Source organism: Zalophus californianus, chromosome 2, assembly GCF_009762305.2.
Source record: "Zalophus californianus isolate mZalCal1 chromosome 2, mZalCal1.pri.v2, whole genome shotgun sequence".
In the NCBI taxonomy this organism is placed as follows: Eukaryota; Metazoa; Chordata; class Mammalia; order Carnivora; family Otariidae; genus Zalophus; species Zalophus californianus.
This window is the reverse complement of record NC_045596.1, coordinates 56,877,604-56,898,540: the sequence shown is the minus strand read 5'-3', so window position 1 is coordinate 56,898,540 and position 20,937 is coordinate 56,877,604. Positions and strand designations below refer to the sequence as shown.

The following is a 20,937-nucleotide window of genomic DNA, read 5'->3' as shown; positions in this document are numbered from 1 at the left end:
CAGGGGCTATACGCAAGGGACAAGCCCCTGCCAGACTGCAGTGTTAAAGCAGGGACAGTGAGGGGCAGGGAGGTAGACACCCATCCTGACTTCTCGCCCTTCCTGTCCTACTGAAGCACTACCAAACCCAAGAAGAAGCCAGCGGGCAAAGGAGCCTTAGTGTTGCAATCCACACAGAGGTCAGCCCCTGGAGCACGGAGTGAGGCTATAAGGGCAGAGAATGACGATGAGGGCAAGCGGATAGTACATCATCTGGGCCTCCGCTGGACCAAACATAAAATGTGTGTTGGAATATCTAGTCTCCAAGGGCCTTCCAACCTCCACATCTTAAAATTCTCATGTTCTGATAGACCTAATTATTATTCTACGCTCAATCTAGACTATGAATGTTCTACAATTAAACAATCCTAATTTATAATTAGATATGTGTATACATACTTGCTGAAATTAAATAGAAGCCTCTCAAAAACTAGAACAGGTCCTGTGCTGCTCAAGATGGTGAGGGGCTGACCAGCAAACAGGCAGAAGACAGCTCCAGAGACAGCTGTACCCAGGAAGCTCTCCAACACACCCTAAGAGAAAGAAAATAAAGCTGTTAAAAGAAACACGTCTTTTTCCTTCCCATGTGTGATGGCACTAGGGAAATTAAGCACATGAATATGCTATTACGAAGGCCAGAGCAAACACAGCAAATAGACGTGAAGAATTAAGATTCTTACCAGTAGGAATATCACCATGTATTTCACCATACGATTTAGTCACCTCTCCCTACTCCAAGGGCTGCCAGCCCGCTCCAAAGGACTACAGGAATTCTAACGACTGGTGGCTGATGACAGAAGGCAAAAGGAGGTGACTCTGATCCATTCTAAAAATATTAACTGAAGCTTCTGTATGTGAAATCACACTGTGTAATAATACCACCAAGTGGGTAGATGTGATTCAGTCCTTTGGGGTGTTTTTCTCTCTGTGGTTACCTTCAGTGTTTGTTTCAGCCTGATGTCACCTTGAACATAGCAGGTACTTATAAATAGTTACATTTTATACACAAAAGCAATTTTTTCTAAAGGAAAGATTTGAGAGGGGAGAGCAAAGGGGGCAAAAAAAAATTTGCCCTCTATCCTGCAATCTCTAAGACAGCAACTCCAAAAAAAAAAAAAAATTTCTTATTACCTATTCCTTCTCCAGTGTAAACTTATAGAAGAGCTTTAATTTATTTTAGAGGAAATACGTGTGTAGGGACATGAATAACTATATCTTTGTGGCCACACCTCCCTATGGTTTATTTATTTATTTATTTTTAAAGATTTTATTTACTTATTTGACAGAGAGAGAGACAGCGAGAGAGGGAACACAAGCAGGGGGAGTGGGAGAGGGAGAAGCAGGCTCTCTGCCGAGCAGGGAGCCCGATGCGGGGCTCAATCCCAGGACCCCGGGATCCTGAGCCGAAGGCAGATGCTTAACGACTGAGCCACCCAGGTGCCTCCTCCCTATGGTTTTATCTCTGAAAACTCAGACCATTGTTTTCCTTTAGCCAAACAAGAACAAGGAAACATAAGCCATCAAGTATTACTGACTTAAAAGATTATCGTAACTTACTTAATCATGTCATTTGGGACCAACGCCTCAGACGATAGCAAACTAGTCCATACCCTCTATTTTTCATCAGTTTGAATTTTAGTGAGAAAAGCACATTTTTATTTGTAAGAGGATCCTTTTCTAAACCTGAAATAGTATTCTATCAAGGGATGATTTTTTAAATATAAAAAGATGACAGTCCCTTTATTCATACGTAAGGGTAGACATCTAAACCATAAAACTTGTAAGATAAACATTTTTCAAATGAGTAAATATTCTATAGCTTTAAAAGACACAAATATATATATATTTAATGGTAGGTTAATTTACATAACAGCAAAATCGCTGATCTCTATATGTGTATACTAAAACAAAATGGTACGAGGAAGATCTCCCTCTTCACTGAACAATAAGTTACCTGTTCACAGAAGTATGATTTATGTTTACATAAAACAAGCCATCTCTTAATCTAAACCACCCTCTGTTTGGAGCAGAATGAATCTCTGGGTAATCTGAGACACCACTCAGTCATTCCCTGTCCCCCACCAAACAGTTAACCTATCTACCTGTCAGCCTCTGTCCACCTCTTCCCACGGCCCCAGAAGTTCTCTAGCAACTTTCACTCACTTATCGTATCGTATAATGAAATGATTACACAGGAATTATTTTTTAAAATCAAGTTACAGTTATGGCATGAATAAGTCACAGGAGTAAAAGGCACAACATAGGAAGTATACTCATCGTATTTTGACAGATGGCGGCTACACCTGTGGTGAGCACAGCATAACATACAGAGAGGTTGACTCATATGTTCTTTCTACACCTGAAACTAATGTAGCATTGTATGCCAACTATATGCAAATTTGAAAAATGTCTTTTTAAGTAATAAAAGTTTAAATATCAAAATAAAAAAAAGTTACAGAACTTAAATACACTAAGTGCTATACCCACTTAAAAGCCATCCAAAGAGACCCTTATTATAGTGATCACTCAAAATATTTTTTACGCTGCTTCAGAGCCAGCAATATTCTCCTTAAAATGGCACTGGCAACAGCACATCCTCCTCTTTGAAGAGTCGAGTTCAATTCAGAAAACAGATAATCCTTTAGAACAGTACCGTGTAATAACGAGGTTGGGGTGGGGAAAGGGCAAAAGAAACAAGGGCTGACAAATAAGACTGGCTTCTCACACAGTGAGCACCCACATTCTGAAACAGTTCAGAACTATTTCTAAGAAGTCGAGGTTGACAGTCTGGCAGGAGGGGACCCAGTTTCCATGGATGTGAGCTCTACGACATGACTGAAGAATGCCATCCCATTATTTTATAGCCATTCCATACATCATCAGGGTATCCACCTCATTCTTCTTCAGAGGGAGAGAATGAAGAACAACAAGCAAGGCTGGCAGAACCAGGTTGCATTCATGCAGAGAAGAGACTCCCTTGTGCCCAACAAACAGTTCTGATCTCTTACATGTGAAGATACTGCGATTCGGGAAGAGTTAAGTGATATGAACAAACCCGCATTCGGTGTGGCACGCCAAGTGCATGGAGTATGGATACCTACACAACCACGACCTCACCACAGCAAGGCTATAGGGTGTGCCCTCAGCTGGGATTTTCGTGGACATGCAGTGTTTCCCCTTCTGTGCACTGACAATGAGGGTTTTTTTTAATGTCTTTTAATTTATCTTTCTCATAACTTACTTTAGCGTGTGTAACATGAAAGGGTAGGAGTGGAATGTTCCATGTGGCAGGACAAGCCACATTCTGGGTATATGGGACAGGCAAAGTTACTGCATCATTCTTTATCAAGCATGGAAAAGTACCTATTTCTCATGACTACTGCACAATCAAAATACAGTACCACCAGGGTGTAAGAGAGAACATGAGGGAAGAAAGAAGAAATGCGAGATTAAGAATTCTCTACTTGATCTGACACTGCTATTAATCTCTCTGAAGGCAAGCACAGGGTCTCCAGGGGCCTTCCTATTTTTCTTCCTCTCATCAAGCTTTGCACTATCCCTCCATGTGCTCTGTAGGCATGCAGGGAACGCCAAAGGAACTGAAGAAGAAATTCCCAAATCATACCCTAGGTTCCACTTAATCAAAGGTCAACAGCCGTTGTTGCTCACTCAGTAAAGATAACAATGAATTTCTTCCAGAAAATGGCTTTGATTTATGGAAACCATGTGACTGTTAAAAGGCAGAGTATTTTTATTTCAGTACTTGATCTTTTGGTAAGTGCTACAGTTTCCATTCTCTTGCTGACAATTTTGAAACAGACAGGTGATTTATTATATACACTGCACTGGAAACTTGCTTAAGCTTAGAGATACTTGCAGTGTTTCTGAGAAAAGCACTATTTTCACCACATTTTGATATGTTCCTCTTGATAAGATAGAAAATTTAAAAATAATCTCATGCACTGAAATACTTCAGTTCAACTCACTAGAATTTGAAGCAATTTATAAGGTGAACTATCAGAAACCCCTTTTCTGATTTGTTATATTCAGGGTTCACGAATATAAAAAAAGGAAAATAACATGTGGGTGTGTGTATTTCTAATAGCTGTAACTCATAAAGACACTTTTAGCCCTGATTTCTCCCTGCCTCTATTAGTTCTCATTCAGTTCATGAGACTGTGTGTGGCTGAGCTCAGAGGTGTGGCAGAATCAGGTAGCACGAAGTGCTCCAGCTCCATTTTGGTTAGGCTTTCATCTCCTTCCATTTCTGATCAAGAATCACCCACTGTTGAAGAGGAGAATAAGCAAAGAACCAACAGTCAGGAAATCTAGAGTCTAGACTTTGTTCTGTTCCCCAAAGAGCAGGTGATCTTGGGAATGTCACTTCAAGTTTGTCGATTTTAGTTTCTTTGTGTAGGAAACGTGGGGCTGATGTAGTTTAACAATGGACTCTGAAGTCAAAAAAAATCTCAAAGTGACGCTAGACTATCCCCTTTACTCAATCCATGACTTTAAGCAAATTACTTTATCTCTTTATGCCTTAAACAGTATACATATTAGATAATACATGGAAAATGTTTAGCATAGTCTCTGATATAAAATACATTTTTTATGAACAGTAACATATACATAAGGTATTTGTTTAGATATAAGACGGAAAGCTGAACTAGATGATTTCCAGCGTCTCTTCCAGGTGGCTCGGCATAAACAGCACGTCTTGGAGTCAGGGACACCTGAATTAAATCCCAGTCACCCACCTCTCCACATCCTAATTCTCTCTTCTGTAAAATCGACTGCTATTTCAAGGAAAATGACATGGACTAAGAAAGACAATAATATATAAAGAGCTAAGAACATAGATACAATGAAACGTGGGTTCTCTTTCCTTTGCTGCTTCATCCCCTTCCTCCAGCCTGCCTCTACTATTCCCCTTTTCGTCAGAAGAGGGAAAAGATGGAGAGAGGAAGTTGAATGGAGTGACATGAAAAGAAAAAAATGAAGATTAGTCCTCAGAGGAAATGGGGGGAAAAAAAACCTCTTTAGACCTTCAATATATCCCCGAGCAAATCCCAAATCAACAGATGCCTTAGGGGCCTCACTACGGCCATTGAAAGTTGCTTCTCTTCATTCCCTGTGCTACTAAACACATGGGATTGGCTGTAAAAACAGAATAGTTTCTTTTACTTTACAGCTGTGAAGTCAAAACCCACATCCAAAACAATTTATGAACGTCTTTCTCCTTATATCAGGGTATGAAGTTAAACCAAAGATGGTCCCTGTTTTACAAAACAGTCAAGAAAATGAGCACAAGTCCCATAATAGAAAAATCAAGCATAAAAGAAGTCAGACCATAGGAACAAGATTCTTAAGGAAAAAAAAAAAATTCAACCGTAACTGGTAACACCAGCATTTTAGGTCTTGAAGCCACCTGTGATAAGGGCCCCAGGGCCATCATGCCTGTCCGCACTAATGTCAAAAAAGCACATTCAAAAGATGATGAAACCTTAGAAATTAAAAATGTATGCTGTCAACTTTGACTTTACTGCAATTCAGTATCTTCACAGGACACTCAAGAATGACCCTTCTTGTTTTATGTTCTTTTTATTGAGGAATTCATTATTTAGAAAAATCATCACAACCATTTAGGCAGTGTGGATGGCAGTAACAGGAGAAATGCAGCACAACTGCCTAAGAAAACAAAACATTTTCTATGTCTTTGACAATTTTCAACCAAGTAAAACTTGGAAAAGAAAATATTTTGGTGGCAGTAAATGATAAAGTATTCACTGACTTAACTGTATTATTTCAAGCTTCTAAAAAGAAACTCAACTGTTTCTAACCATAAAAAGAAATTTCAGCCCCTGTTCGTGGTAATTCATACAAACTGTGTAGAATAATAAAATTAAATTTCTCTAGTGGAGTCTAGCCAAGAAGAATGATGCAGCCCAATGCCATTTAGACATGGCCACTGGAAATAGGCAGGCAGACCTGAATTATCTGCAGGAGTTTTGATGGCAGGTCTCCAGCAGAAAGTCAAGCCACATGATTAGAAGTAAAGTGAAGAAATGATGCAAGTCTCTAAATCAAATCTGGGTCACATGACAATTAGCTGGGAAGTTTTTGTTTTGTTTTGTTTTGTTTTAAGAAAAAAATACTGATTCTTTCGCTCCACCTTGAACAATTAAATCACGATCTCTGAAGATCAGGCCTGTGGGATCAGTATTTTTTTTTTAAGTTCCCCACGTGATTCTTATATGGCTCAAATTTGAGGTGCACCCATTCAAAAAACCTCCCTTCCTCTTGCCAAATCAGAACCACCTGCTAGCATTTGTTAAGGTCCAGTGACACAGACCATTCATCTGCACTGGGGAAGAAGACTGGATAGCCAGCCCTCATTTTTTATTTCACCTCTGTAGCTACAGCCTATAAATCAGTGATTTCTGTCCTGACAGATCGCAGCTGTCAAATCCTTATTGCCATCTACTCTGCCTAAAAGTGCTTTGTCATCATAAACAGGATTTCTGTTTACACTGCCCGGCAAGAACTGAAGAAAGAGGGAAGACTGAAAGATGAATTAGCTCCCTGCTTGCAGAAAAGTATGAGCCAAAACCTTCACCAAAGAGCCACAATTCCAAGTCCAATAGAAAGGAGGGGAAAGACGGGGAGGCTTTACAATATTTTTTGTTTGTTTGAAGAGCTACGAATACATGCCTAGAGCATCTGAAATGCCCAGACATCAAATTCCAGTATAACCTTACCCAAAAATCAATTCCAGATGGATAAAAAAATTTAAATGAGAACATAAAAGTACTAAGATATGTGGGCAAATATTTTTCTAATCTTGGAGCAGGGAAGCCTCTCTAAATATACAACAAAAATAAAAAACTATAAAAGATTGAAGATTTTTGAATACATAAAAATTAAAATCTGTATAGCAAAAGAAATCATAAATAAGGTGAAAAGACACAGGATAGATCTAGGAAAAATGTATTTGTGATATTTTTTATAAGAAAAGGGAAATTATCCTTATTACACAAGTTCTTATGAGTCAATGAGAAAAAAACCAAGTACCTAAAAGGAAAATATGCCAAGAACACAAATACACACAAGTATAGATAGTCAATAAAAATGCGGAAGGACATTCACCCTCACTAGAAATCAAAGAAATTTGAAATGAGTAAGAATGATCTATCATTCTCAACCCACTGAATGGCAAAAATGAGAATATGGGACAAAATCCAGTTTTTGAAAGAGTGCATATAAGTGGACAGTCTTGTCCATTATTGGTGGAAGTATAAACTGGTATAATCTTTGGGAGTATAATTTAAAACAAATATAAAAAAATAAAATAAGCATACCCTGCAAACATTCTGCTAGGGATTTTATTCTAAGGAGATAATGACAAAGAATGAAAACATAGTTAAGCACCACAGTTTGTTTATAAATGAGAAAATTTGGGAAAATTGAAAGTGTACTAATAGGGGATTATTGGGTAAATTATAGGACATGCATCATCATGTGTATAAATAGATGTAGTCATTAAAAATAATGTTCAAGATCCATACTGAAGTGGAAAAACTTCCATTAAATGCTAGTCATGTTATGAAACAGCAGGTATATGATCTCATTTATATAAAATCTTATACACCAATCTATCTCTTTACACATGCATTGCAAGATATAGAAAAGATGTTCATGAAAATGTTAATAATGGTTATTTCTGAGTGATGAGTTTAAGAGTAAAATTACCTTTTATGTAGTTTTTCTGCATTGTTTGAATTTTCTACAATGCATAATTATATCTTATTAAAAATAAAGGTATTTCAACATAATTTCAAGACAAACACGAAATAGTTTTAGAATGTCACAACATTTGGGATCGCCAGCCTGCCCAAATCACTATCCTTTTCTAATCACCAAGAAAACAGAGTTGACAAAGGTCTTTCAGTTGAAAAAAACAACCAAATATGTTCTGGTAAGTGAAAAATTTGGTTACATTTGACTTAACCTTAATCAAACAGGCTTAATTCAGAATTTGTACATGAAGTGAAGCAAATTACTTAGCTAAGTTCCTTCCTGACAGAAGGAATAGCCAGCATACACACTGGAGGCAAGAAAGTAATGCAGGCCCCTTACTTTGTCACTAATACACATTTATATTTTTTAAAAGATTTTATTTATTTATTTGAGAGAGAGAGAGCATGAGCTGGGGGAGAGGCAGATGGAGAGGGAGCGGCAGACACCCCGCTGAGCAGGGAGCCCAATGCGGGACTCGATCCCAGGACTCCGGGATCATAACCTGAGCTGAAGGCAGACGCCACCCAGACGCCCCAATACACACTTATTTTTGACTACCAAAACAACCCACCTGTATCATTCCAACAGACTATCTCTCCCTAACTTTTTTTAAAACTCTCTTATGTTTCTGGAAGACTATTTCAGGCAGATTAACATATCACCTTACATTTCCACTTCAAGAAAGAAATGCATTTTGGTGCCAAAGTGCAACATTTAGGTAAGTTGAAATTACTATACAGTCCTCACTATAATGAAGCAATTGCTGTTATAAAGTGCACATGATGAACTTCATAAAGAAGTGTCTATCTTAGGGAGGAATATCATATGTGAAGAAGAAATGATACATTTCCAACCTCAGCAGATTGATTAAATATTCTCAGCACAGCAGTATGTTAAAATAAAGCTTCAAATTTGGAGATGCCAGCTATAAATGTTCCTTATTATGAGACAAATTTCCTTAAAATGTGCTCCGTTAGGCTCCATAAATATCACAAAATTCACAGATTTCTAAAAATCTTACTGTATCCTTTTGCTAAAAGGTTTGTGAAAATAGGATTATATTTACTCTGGGGAAAGAAATTAAAATGACTTTCTTCATTCTAGACTATGCTCAGTCATTCACAATCAACAATGTCGATTTGAGTTAAAAGATTTTTCAGTGTTCCATAAAGCTAGGAACAACTTTTAAAAACACAAAGACTTGCCACAGAGTATCAAAAAGTGTTCCCTGTATGGGTAACTTGCCCATAGACTAAGCTATCCATAAATATTTATTAAATCTATGTTTAACAATTTAATCAGAAGTATCTAAATGAAGAGAACAGTAAGCCTGCTTGGCAACCAAGAATATAAAAACAGTGCAATGAGTCGGCATGCACGGTCACAGAGTTTAGCTGTGGAAAGGACATGCTTCTAGGATGGTGAGGCTGAAAACCCTTTCTTTACTTCATAGCACAGCAAGGGGACCAGAGTATTATTAGAGTGGGGCGTACTGAGAAGGATAACAAAAGTGTTGCACAGGGCGCCTGGGTGGCTCAGTTGGTTAAGCGACTGCCTTCAGCTTGGGTCATGATCCTGGAGTCCCGGGATCGAGTCCCGCATCGGGCTCCCTGCTCAGCAGGGAGTCTGCTTCTCCCTCTGACCCTCTTCCCTCTCGTGCTCTCTATCTCTCATTCTCTCTCTCTCTCAAATAAATAAATAAAATCTTAAAAAAAAAAAGTGTTGCACATTTCCCGGACCTCAGAAAGCATATGCTCTAGTCCTTTGTTTTTGAACGACAGGAACAGGAAATAGGACAAGCCAGGGCTGGGTCCTAGATAAATCTACGGTCAACTCTTGGCAAAGCAGTTCAGTCACCCCAGAGGCCCAAGGAATCCATGGGTACCCCCTCTGAAAGCCTTCGAGTCTTCTCAGGGCAGGCTGATGGCTCCGACGGGTGTGCCAAGTTGGGAAATTTGTGCAGTCGTCTCTGTGGCCATTACCAATTGATTATACTTGGAGCCATAGTAGCTTCTTCAGCTGTTACATTTTGAACATAGGTTCATAGGAAATGATCCATATGGTTCCCAAGATCTGCTTCTAATGATGTGGGGAGAGATACACACACAAGTGCGTATGTAGGAATACTAAACATACATAAACTTTATTATGATTAGTGTTAATACTACATATATATACTTCAGCTCTGTAAGAAATGCCTAAATGTAAATTTCTGTCTTCGAGCAGGCAAGACCTCCTGCACAGAAGCTGGAAGAAGAGTTTGCTTAAACAACAACAGTACAGTGACTCATCTGTGTTTTCACAACATGTTTGTACCAGCACCCATGTCTATTTGTAGCCTGACAATAAAGGCCCTATGTGAACCATCTCTGAGCTGTCTGCCTTTAAAAGCAAGGACACTATTCTCGGTTGACTCATTTGAGCTGCTTATGCTTTTGAGAACAACCCGCTGCCACATTATAAAGGCATGTGATATAATTGACGATTACTTCAGACTATGTCAATGTTCTGCTTAGTCTTGATCTAGTGTTTCAAAAGTCAAATAGACCCAGAGGACTTTACCCCCTAAGTAAGCCCACTACATACTACTACCGGTATCTCTTGGGGACATAGAAAAAGAATGCCTTATCAACACCCTACACTGTAAATACCATCAGACTAGGGATTCTTATCTATTTTGGTCACTTATCTGTATCCCCAGCACTTAAAATAGTGTCTGCCACACAGCAGACACTCAATAAATATTTGCAAAGGAATAAATCAACCTCTGCCATGGACCTGGGAAATGATCTGGGACTTAGCACCAACTCCACAAAATATTTTGTTGTCCTGATGCCAAGTCAAGATTTCTATTGCTAGAGCATCAAAACTTCCGTATGTTCAAGGACATGCTCTTTCTATACTGAGATGCTTTTCAACATACTAAGTCACCTTACTCTATAGTCCTTAAAATAGATAAAACCAATAGAAATACCAATCTAAGTGATCTACCACCGCAAGAAAATCTAGTACAATGACTACAGATAAAATGTTTCCTACTGAAATACTGGGATATGTAAAATCACTATAAAACGATTGAGTTGGGTGTGTGTGTGTGTGTGTGTGTGTGTTGTGTGTGCACGCGTGCGCACGTGCACAAACACACTAGCTAAGTTCTAGTTACACAGACTACTTTAGATCTATAAATTCAGTGCTTAGATCTATGCATCCATTCACTAATAGCATTAGTTTGCCCAAAAGAAATAGATAATAGATTTTAGTTCAACAAATACGTATTAACAATCATTAATTTTCTATCCTTGTTTTTCAGTGTTTCTGCCACCCACTGTGACTTCTACAAGTACCAAATTGCAGTACTTGGCCAATACATTTCTTCAAAGAAAAAGACCAGAAGTGAGAGAAAAATATGCCCTTCAATATTTCTAGTCAGACTTAAAACATTGAGTTCACAGTTTCAGTGAAATTATCAAGAGAGGTTACAAAATCTATTAATAAAATAGGCAGAATATGTCTGGCACATATCCTCCTAGGTTTGAATTTGATACATTGAATTAAGTCAACTCCTAGGAGTGACATCCAGGAAATGGTCCTTTTAGCAGACAACCTAGCATCCTGATGTGCTGAAAGCATTTATGTTTCTCCTGAAGTCTGCAGAACTCAGAGAACTGCTTACTCTAGCAGCAAGGCCTTTCCCATGACATTTATCACAGACGGAATACCCATGATTACTACATATGTTACACAACAGAATCCTTTACTTTCCCCAAAACTTGCACATATGGAAATTAATTCACCTAGGACAGATCAACAATAGACTTTAACAGATTTCTTTCTCATCTCAGATGCGTGTTTTAAAGCTAAGTCTTATGAAGCTGAAAAGGGGTTCAATTCAGTTTAAAAAAGGCAATAAACTAACATACAGGAAGTGTCATAATTTCTCTACCTCAATGAAAAGAACATTCATGGAAAGCCACGTGTTAAAAAATTATCTGCACAAGAAAGTCTCCATATATTCTGAAAGACAGAGCTTAGCTTGCCACTGTCTCAAAATCACAGCTTTCTTTCATTTTCCTAACGTGGCTGCCTGTTTTACACTCTTCGTGCTGGCCTCAGGTGCTTCCGCAGTGCTCTCTTCTCCACTTGTTTTCGTGAATGATCTGATTTAGTTATCATTATGCTCTCATTTGGAGGAAGAAAAACTGCCCAATTTGGATATAGATCAGACTTATAAAATTACTACTACTGATACCACTGTTACAGTTTAATTTATTCATTCCTATCTTATGAATGAGGGAAAAAAAGGGGGAAACACCCTATCGGCATACCATGCCCTACCATGCTTGGTTTCTATTCCCCACACCGCAGGTCTCTCACTGGGAACATAACACACATGTGCTTTCTGGCCAGCACAATGTTATTTTTTAAATGTTAATTAGCTGCCAATATTTAAAAATCACTAGATTTCACATAAGAAAATTTGAGTTTTCAGCCTCTTTTTGAAAATCAGAAAGCGAAATCATCCTGAGCACATATTCACATGGGAATGAGCAAAGCTGAGAGGCCACTGCCCCCTTCCAAATAGGGCATTAGCTCTCAAGGGTCACCACAGTCCCCAGCTATGAGAAAGCCAAGCTAGCCACGTGGAAAAGTCATGGTCAGAGTCCTTTGTCCCCAACTGTTCCAGACATCCCAACCTAGGCACCAGACATGTGACTAAGAAGCCTTCGGGTGACTCTAACCTCAGCTGCCGCCTCACTGCAAATGTATGAGCCCAAAGAGGGAACCACCCCAGACAAGACCATCAGCCAACCCCCGAAACCTGAGAGGAGAATAAAATGGCTTGTTGCAAGCCTCTAAGTTTTGGATCAATGTGCTATGCAATGATAGATAAGGGCGAAAAAATAAAAATGCTCTTCACAGACTAAACACAATGGCTTAATTTCTCCCTTTTTACTTGGGTCAAAATAGATGTCATCATATGTGGTCTCCATTATATTTTTGTGTTTTGGCAGAATCTAAAATATGAAGGTACACAGAGAAGAAAACAAAGGTAGAAGAAAAGCAATCTTTTGGAATCGGGTGTATTTTTTTTTAATAAGCTGGCTGGCAGTACTGATGAATGTCACATAGGTTAATCAGTAATAAGTAGTAAAGCAGAAGGACGGGGTTTGAAAAGGGCTTGAATCTGGTTCTTCTCATTAAGAATACCAGCTTTGGGGCACCTGGGTGGTTCAGATGGTTAAGCAGTTAAGCGTCTGACTCTTGGTTTATTAGGCTCAGGTCATGATCTCATGGGTTGCGCGGGGCTCCACTCTGGGCAGGGAGTCTGCCTGAAAATTCTCTGCCCCTCCCCCCATTCATGCTTGCACTCTTTCTCTCTCTCTCTCTCTCTCCCCCCCCCAATAAATAAACCTTAGAAAAACAAAATACCAGCTTCACTCAACACTCCGTATTCAGCACCTAGCACAATGTTTAGCGGGCATCCAAAATATCTTTTCTACCACAAAAACTTTAGCTGTTACTGATAAAAAAGGATGGCAAATGGCACTTGGAGAGTAACCAACAAACTGTGCTTTATACAAGACAGGTCAAACCCGGGTCTTTACAGCTTAATGACAGGCAGATTCAAGAAGAGGAGAAACAACTCTTAACTTCCATTCCTAAAAGCCGAGTTCTACTGATAGATATGCAAATCCAACCTCAAGCAAATCACTCAATTTTTTGATGACTGTTTGCTCATGTGTAAAATGAAGCTAATCATGTATTCCCAGAAAGAGTGTGTTCATCAAGGTTAACAGAATATGGTCTGCTCACTCAAGGTAGTAGAAGATCTAAACCTGGTGCCCTTCACAAAAATTAAAGCAGCTGATACGCTTTTGCCCAAATAGAATTGTATATCTTCATTTCCTTCCCTTCTTCTCCCCACTTGTGACTCAAGCCAGATTTCATCGAGCTATTTTTGTAATTACTAAAATGCTGGAAATATAGCAGCAGGCCAGAAGCAAAGTAAAATGCAGCATCCAGCAAAAGAAAGAAAATCACGCTGAGTAACTGAAAGGCCATCTGCTTCTAGCTGAGCTAGAGGGGTGAGGAAGGCAATCTGGGCTGTACTATTTGTGTCTTCCCCCAAACCAAACCCACCTGCATGTTGTCAGTGGCATCCCCAAGCAGTCCTCCAAAAGTGATAGCATTAGTTACAGTTGCCAGATAAATGAAGAGAATTGCTGAAAGTGCCTGAATATTTAAAGCATCATAAAAATCACTGGCGAAAAATGGTGCTTTCCTCTTTATGTCCTTAATTAGTCCACCACAGAACCTGGGTAGGGAGAAAGCAAACATGTGACAATGTAAAACAAACTGCCATCAAATTAACCAAGAGATAACCTATGAAGCCACAAAGAATTTGTATTCAAAGTGTTTGAATCAACAAGCTCTACTTAAACCACTTCAGGGAAAACCAGAAAACTGTAGAAGAATACATTTTCTTCTATCTGTCTCTGTTGTGGTCACTAAATTGGGTGTCACATTCCTTAAAAAACAGACAGTTGGTTTTTAGACAAGAGTGAATTGTGTAGATGAATTAAAATTTCTCAGTTTGAAGAAAAACATCCAAACATGTGAGCAGAGCATGTAAAGTCCTTTATACGCTAGCCACGGTTTCCTTTCCAGCCCCATTCATCATTCCACAGTGCTTACTGAGCACCTGCAATATGCCCAGCCCTACTCCAGGTGCTGGAGACACACCAGTGAGCAATACATGCACAAATACCTGCCCTCGGGGGTTTCGCCTTCTAGATGGGGGACAGACAATATAAGTCAAATTCAGGCTCCTAAAAATCAGGGAAAAAATTAAGTGGGAAAGAAGGTTATGAAGTGCTAGAGAAGGAATGGTTGAAATACTGGAGTGGCCAGAATGGACCTCCCAAGCAGGTGACTTTGGGATAAGGTCCCGGAGGAATGAAGGGAGGAAGCCAGGCCAGTATGTGGCGGAAGAGCATTGCAAGCTCGGCCCCATTCCACACATTAGTAGGTCAGCTGGCCTTATTTGTGCAGCAGTCAACCTACCCTCCCAACCAAACCTCACATCTCAGCCTTCCCCACCCCCTTCCTGCTGCCTAGGAGGCCAGCCCTCAGAGCTCAGCAGCTCTCTGAAGTCCTGACCCTCCACTCAGAGTTCAGATTTCCACCGCGGGCTATCATACTTTATCAGGATTGGGGGGAGGGAGGGGCTTGCTGGCCCTCTCCGCACTCAGCGGCCAGGCTGCAGTTTTCTTGGTAGGCACAGGGCTGAGCCTGGTACCCGGCATGCTGCACACACTCAGTGCATTTAGGAAGAAGTGAAATATATAAGCATGAAATTCCAGTCTGATTAAATAAAGGAGTTGAATTTTTAAAGATATAGTATAATTCTATATGCTTGCATACCAATGAGATTATTTGCCAAAAAAACATATGCAAGGTATTAATCCTATCATAATTACCATTATTTAAGATTATCAAAACTGACCTTCCTAGTGACCTACACTTTGTAAAGGCAGATTTAAAGTTAACAACAAATAAAGCAAGGAATTCAGAAATCCCTATTTCCTCTATTAAAATGTTTCATATCTTGGAAAAATAATAAGTAAAGGAGTTGAATCCCAGAACTCGTATCTATAGAAAAGGAAAAGGATATTCCTAGTAAAAATAGTTTGTAAAGAACTATTCAGAAAAAAATAAAGGGAGAGAACATCTTACGTTCTCTATTCTTTAAGAAAAAAAGGGGAGGGAAATAATTGTCCCTTCAATTTCAGAGAGAAACCCAAGTGGTCATCAGAGGGACAAAATCATTTTATTCAGATTCAATCGCATATTAAAAAGACATACTTTTGTGTTTTCATAAAACCGTCAATGTCCTTAAAAAGTCCTATCTTTGTAAAACGAGTATCCTACTTAAAATTTTACTTAATCCAAAAGAAAATGGAGAATCTAACAGTGGAAAGAAAAGGAAGACTTATCATCAAAGGAGACTGACAAAAGCAATCTGGGAAACCTGAATGCTCAACAGCAGGCTAGGGAGACCATGACCTGTGAGTACCTCATTTCTGTAACATATTCCCCACTTGTAAGTAAATGTACAGGGAAGGGATGGGATCCCAAAAGCCAAATGATGAAGACAGGCACATGGCTGTCTTCCTGCCTCTCACTCACACCCACCCGCAGGCCCTCTGATCTTTTAACACCTCCTCCCTCACTTCATGGCCTGGATGCCAACCCAACACATACCACAGGCTCTCTGCAGTGTCCTCTACCCGCCCCCCATCTGCTGCGTCTGTCTCCACCTCCTTCAGGACTTTCCTCACTGGCTGCAATTCTCTGTAACGCCTTCTCTGACCACCTTATTTAAATTGGAATACTTTTCTCCCATCGCCAAACTCCCTACTTCTTCTGCTTTAGTTTTCCCCAGAAAACCATCACCACGTTTTTTGTTTTTTCATCTTCTCAGTGTTTGTCTCCCACCCCTGAAAAGGAAGACCCAAAAGGACATGGGGGTTTTGTTTAATTTTGTTGCGCCTCCAGTGCCTGTGACTAATCAATATAAATATCTATTGGCCAGCAAATCAAATGCAGATAGGAAGATGAAGGGAAATTAAGATCTCAAGAGATCCTCATCATGAATGTCAAAAGAATCCGTCAGTTACCGCCCAGTTCGCTGCAGTTCTTCACAGTCCGCATGTCCTCCCCCTCCTCCTCCATGGCCTCCATCATGGGGTGTGTCCCCATTCATCTGCACATTCTCTCCACCTGAGTACATGTTCTTTCTAAGCAAGACAACAGAGCCCAAGAGAATATTAGTTTATTTTATTCATCTGCTTCTTAGCTGTGTCATGCACTAGACTAATGAAGAGATGGACTGAAAACCCTTTGGAAGAAAGCTCATTATATCCTTCTGCCACCCTGACAGGCAACGCTTAAAGTGTTATATTTAGAGGGAAGACAAATGACTGATAAATAAAAAGCTGAATGAGTTGTATACGATACAAGAGGGGAAACTGTTTCACCTGGAAAATAACAGATTTCCAGAAAATGGCTGCTCCAAAATTATCCCACCCAATTTCTTAACCTCTTAAATCTATAGGGACTCATCTTGAGGAAACCGATCTTTCTACATGTACAGGAAGTCCCCAACACATCCTCCAAAAATCTCTACAATGTATTCCAATATCATAACCTGAGATCTCTAATTTACAATCACTGAAGAAGATAACAACATACAACATTCATTTTACAGTGTCGACGAAATGTCAAACCAAAGCACCGATGGGAGTCCTTTGAGAGAATAATACATCAAGTTAAATGGGAACCTGAAAACACAGTATTAGGACAGTCACCTGACCCCATTTCCTTTTCTGAACACAACCTCCTCCTCAAGGATGAAAACTCCCAATTGCCTGATAATTTACCTTTTGTCAGATGATGGAAGACTCTTGGGAGGCTCTATCCTGATTGCTGGATCCCATTCCCCAGGTGGAAGGACAATGACTTCATCTAGGAACTCGTCAATGCCAGCAATCAGGTCGTGCCTGTCTTTTGCTTTATAAGCAATGTCATGGAACACCTAAAGGATAGTAAGAGATGTGCTGATTGACAAGAGAACCTTCTACATGCTTCTACATGCCTCTACATGCCTCAGATGCCTCACAGCATGCCGAGCCTGAGAAAGGCAATCTATAATCCACTTTAATATTTAATATATATTCGATATAATCATATTTTCATACTTCCTATCAGCTTGTCCCAAACTATTTTGGTATTCTGATTTTGAACCCAAAGAATATAAGTAGAGGCATGAGAAAACAGCTGTGTTTCTTTTATATGTTTTTTATTTTTATCAATACGGCAACACAACATTGCCTTTCATCTCCCACTGGTATGTACCATTACTGCTATAGTTGCTGTGGAAGCCAGATGAAAATGGTTTGGAGAAATATACAAAAGAGTCATTCTCTGAAATAGAAACGACTGGGACAAACCATTGCTGGTAATTCAAAAAGGAAAATTTCAAGCTGAGTGTGAAGATCAGGTTAAGACCCAAACACTGCAACTCTTAAACACACAAATAATGTTAGCTATTAAATGAAGAAAAATCAAGTTATACTGTTAACCCGTAAAACAAAGGAATTTAAGCAGGTGACATCTGTCTAACCTTTTAGCAAGGCAATAACTAAGTCATCCAAGGCAGCAAATGCTTCGTGTCTTTTTTACAGATATCCAAAGAAGGAGCTTCCAGAATGCACGTAATCCTCTTTGTCAGTCATTCCACTCTTCTAACCTAGCTGATGATCTGAAAGTCCTTTACACCTTTTCATACCTCGTAAGTCAAATTCTTTAGTCACCAGGAGAAAAGATGGCCCCTGTTTAACATCCTTAGCTATTCGTAAGGATTGCTACTAAATCTCTTCTCTTCAAACAAGAATTTTTAAAAGCTGTCAAACAAATAACATGTCATGGTCTGGAGGGTTGTGAGGTTGAGGGCAGGGCAGTCCAAAGTGCCAGCACCTTGTCCGCAGCGGGCACAGCAACTACGGAGGCTGGAGTCAGAGGGTCACTCGTCCAGCCTGCCCTTCAGATAAGGATTGACAGTTCTGGCCAATGAGATAAAAGAAAAAAGCTGTCTGGAAACCTTTAGAATACCTGTTAAAAGAGACAGATACAGCTAACATTCCCACCCCCTTCTTCCTGCCTCAAATACAGAAGAGATGGCTGGAGCTGACGGCAGTAGCCATCTTAAGACCACAAAACAAGAGCTGTGGCTCTTGATTTATCATGAAGCAGTTACATTAAACCAACTCTAGCAACTGCCTACCTCCAAATTTCCTGGTATGTGAGCAAAAGAATAAACCCCAAATAGTTTAAACCACTATAAATCAGATTTTTCTGTCACGTAGAGCCTAGAGCATTTCTAATTGCTACATCTTAAGAGGAAGGAGTTTTTTTTAAGAAAATATAAACATACAAAAATAAACAAAAGAGCCCCCTGAGAGGCTTAGTTGCCTCAAGGGGGGAAACCAGCATAGCTACACATCAGTGCTCTCGGTCTCACATTAAAGTAACCATCTCAGTAATCACCAAGTAGAACTTCCATAACTAAATGCCCTGTTCTCCACTTAACACATGGAGAAGCTAACAAATCAAGTAATAAAGCAAAAGTAAAACGTTTGGGAAAAGAATAAGCTAAAAAGCCACAGAGGCAGAAATCAGTGATCCCATAGCCTAACTGTATTTCTTCCTACTGAGACTAGGGTTTAGGGTTTCATCATATCTAAAATGTGTGAAACAACAGTCAGCTGTTTTGAGAGTAAGGTTATAATTCCAAAGCACTAGATACTCTGCAGTAACGGTTGCTAATGCATTTTAGTGTGCGTATAATCCCTTCCCACAAGATAAGAAGACCATAAAAACAGGTACTTTCTGATACCTAAGGAAAAATGCATGATCTGTTTTATTATGCATTACTTTATAGAACCCATTATTTCTGAAACAATATGATATATGGACACCTGAACTCCCAGAATGACTATATTTAACATTTTAAGAGATAAAGCTTAAGTTAATACAGTGATTTGAACATTTTAAAGAATATTTCACATATATCAGTTTTAAGAATTGCAAATGCTTAGAAAAAGAAAGGAACCTATATCTTATTCCAACGTAAAATTTGGTTTTTTTGAAAACTGTTTAGATATCAGCTCATCTGCCATGAATGACTGTGACTCATGTCATAAAGGCTGATAACCATATAATTCTAACTGAATAAATCATGACAGCCAATTCACAGTATGGAAACTATACAAGTGGGACGGTCACAGATCACCATGTTCCAGATCGCCTACCTCGTCAGACATCAAGGTGGCAATGGCTCTGCCAATCTCATGGTAGGACTTGGCTTTTCCCTTAGGACCTAAGAGAATGAACAAGAACCTAATGGAAGAGGAAAGAAGCAAAAGCTATAAAACACATTTCATCAAAGTTAATATACATAAAACTGAGACACGTTTATCCTAGTTGATAAAAAGCGTAGGTCTAGAATACATCTTTAAAACAAAGGCAATACTCTTGGTAATATGAAAGATACTCTTTCACACTATTGTGAAACACAAATTGTTATTTCTTTGGAGGCAAGGAAGAATTTCACATGGAAACCCTGAGAAGTTTCCCACTGAGCAGGAGAACTTCACTTTGGGAGTCATTCAATCTCCTTTTCTAAACTTTCTTCTCTTTCCATTTCTACTGACTTTCAGAATTTTGGAGAAAACCCATTAAACACAATAACCAGAAAGACTCAGTACATCTTCAGATTTCTCTGACTTTTCCTTACTCAATATGACCAGTGACAAATGATCCTCTCCATACTCTTAAGAAATATTTCTGCTCAGAAGTGACTGGAAGTCAGCAAAAACCAAGTCCTCTACAAGTAAGCCACATGCTGACAGCCAAAGTAAAGGAAAAGAAATATGAGAGAAATTCAAAATAAAGCATCATTCACAGATAGTTACAATTCATTTGTGGGTGTCCTCATTTTCCTTTCCAAACTTGTTTTCTTGATAATGCACACTCATTGCTCTACAGTAAGTAGGTCCTCAATAATGAGCTTATCCCCACTTAGGTTTGTGTCTCGACTAGGGAGGAAGAAACCCAGTAAGTAAGTGACAAAGAAATAATATATAAAAGGCAACTCTGGATACACCTCTGCCTTGCTTATGATCATGTCTTACCTAACATGAAGATAATAAGGGCAATAAAAATGATCACATCACGTTTGCTCAGCTTTTTAAAGCTTGCAAAACATTTCACACTACATATAACCTTTTGCAATAAGGACAGGCATCCTATTCCCGTTTAATGGTGAGGATATCGAGGCTCAAGGAGGTCAGTGGATGAGCGAAAGATCGTGCCTAGTAAATAAGAGAGAGTAGATATAGGCCTTCTCACCTCCCGTTCTTTTCAGCCCACAATTCTGCCTAATATTGCCTGCCCAACCTATGACTTCCACAGGTCAACTCTGGCAAAAGATGTTGTGGATACTTATTTGGGGACAAGAAATCTTAGATAAAATTTTAT

At 39.3% G+C, this 20,937-nt stretch overlaps 1 protein-coding gene across 8 annotated transcripts in view; it reads right to left on the bottom strand.

Moving 5' to 3' along the window:
• SLC4A4 (solute carrier family 4 member 4) overlaps positions 1 to 20,937 on the bottom strand; it is a 340,863-nt gene that overhangs the window by 91,102 nt on the left and 228,824 nt on the right. For all 8 annotated transcript variants that reach the window (XM_027598149.2, XM_027598150.1, XM_027598153.2 and 5 more), the window contains 5 exons: positions 19,710 to 19,797; positions 17,280 to 17,434; positions 16,518 to 16,637; positions 13,978 to 14,152; positions 439 to 572 (listed from right to left, as the gene is read on the bottom strand). In XM_027598149.2, coding sequence (XP_027453950.1) covers positions 439 to 572; positions 13,978 to 14,152; positions 16,518 to 16,637; positions 17,280 to 17,434; positions 19,710 to 19,797 — 672 coding nt within the window. The remainder of the gene's footprint in view (positions 1 to 438; positions 573 to 13,977; positions 14,153 to 16,517; positions 16,638 to 17,279; positions 17,435 to 19,709; positions 19,798 to 20,937) is intronic.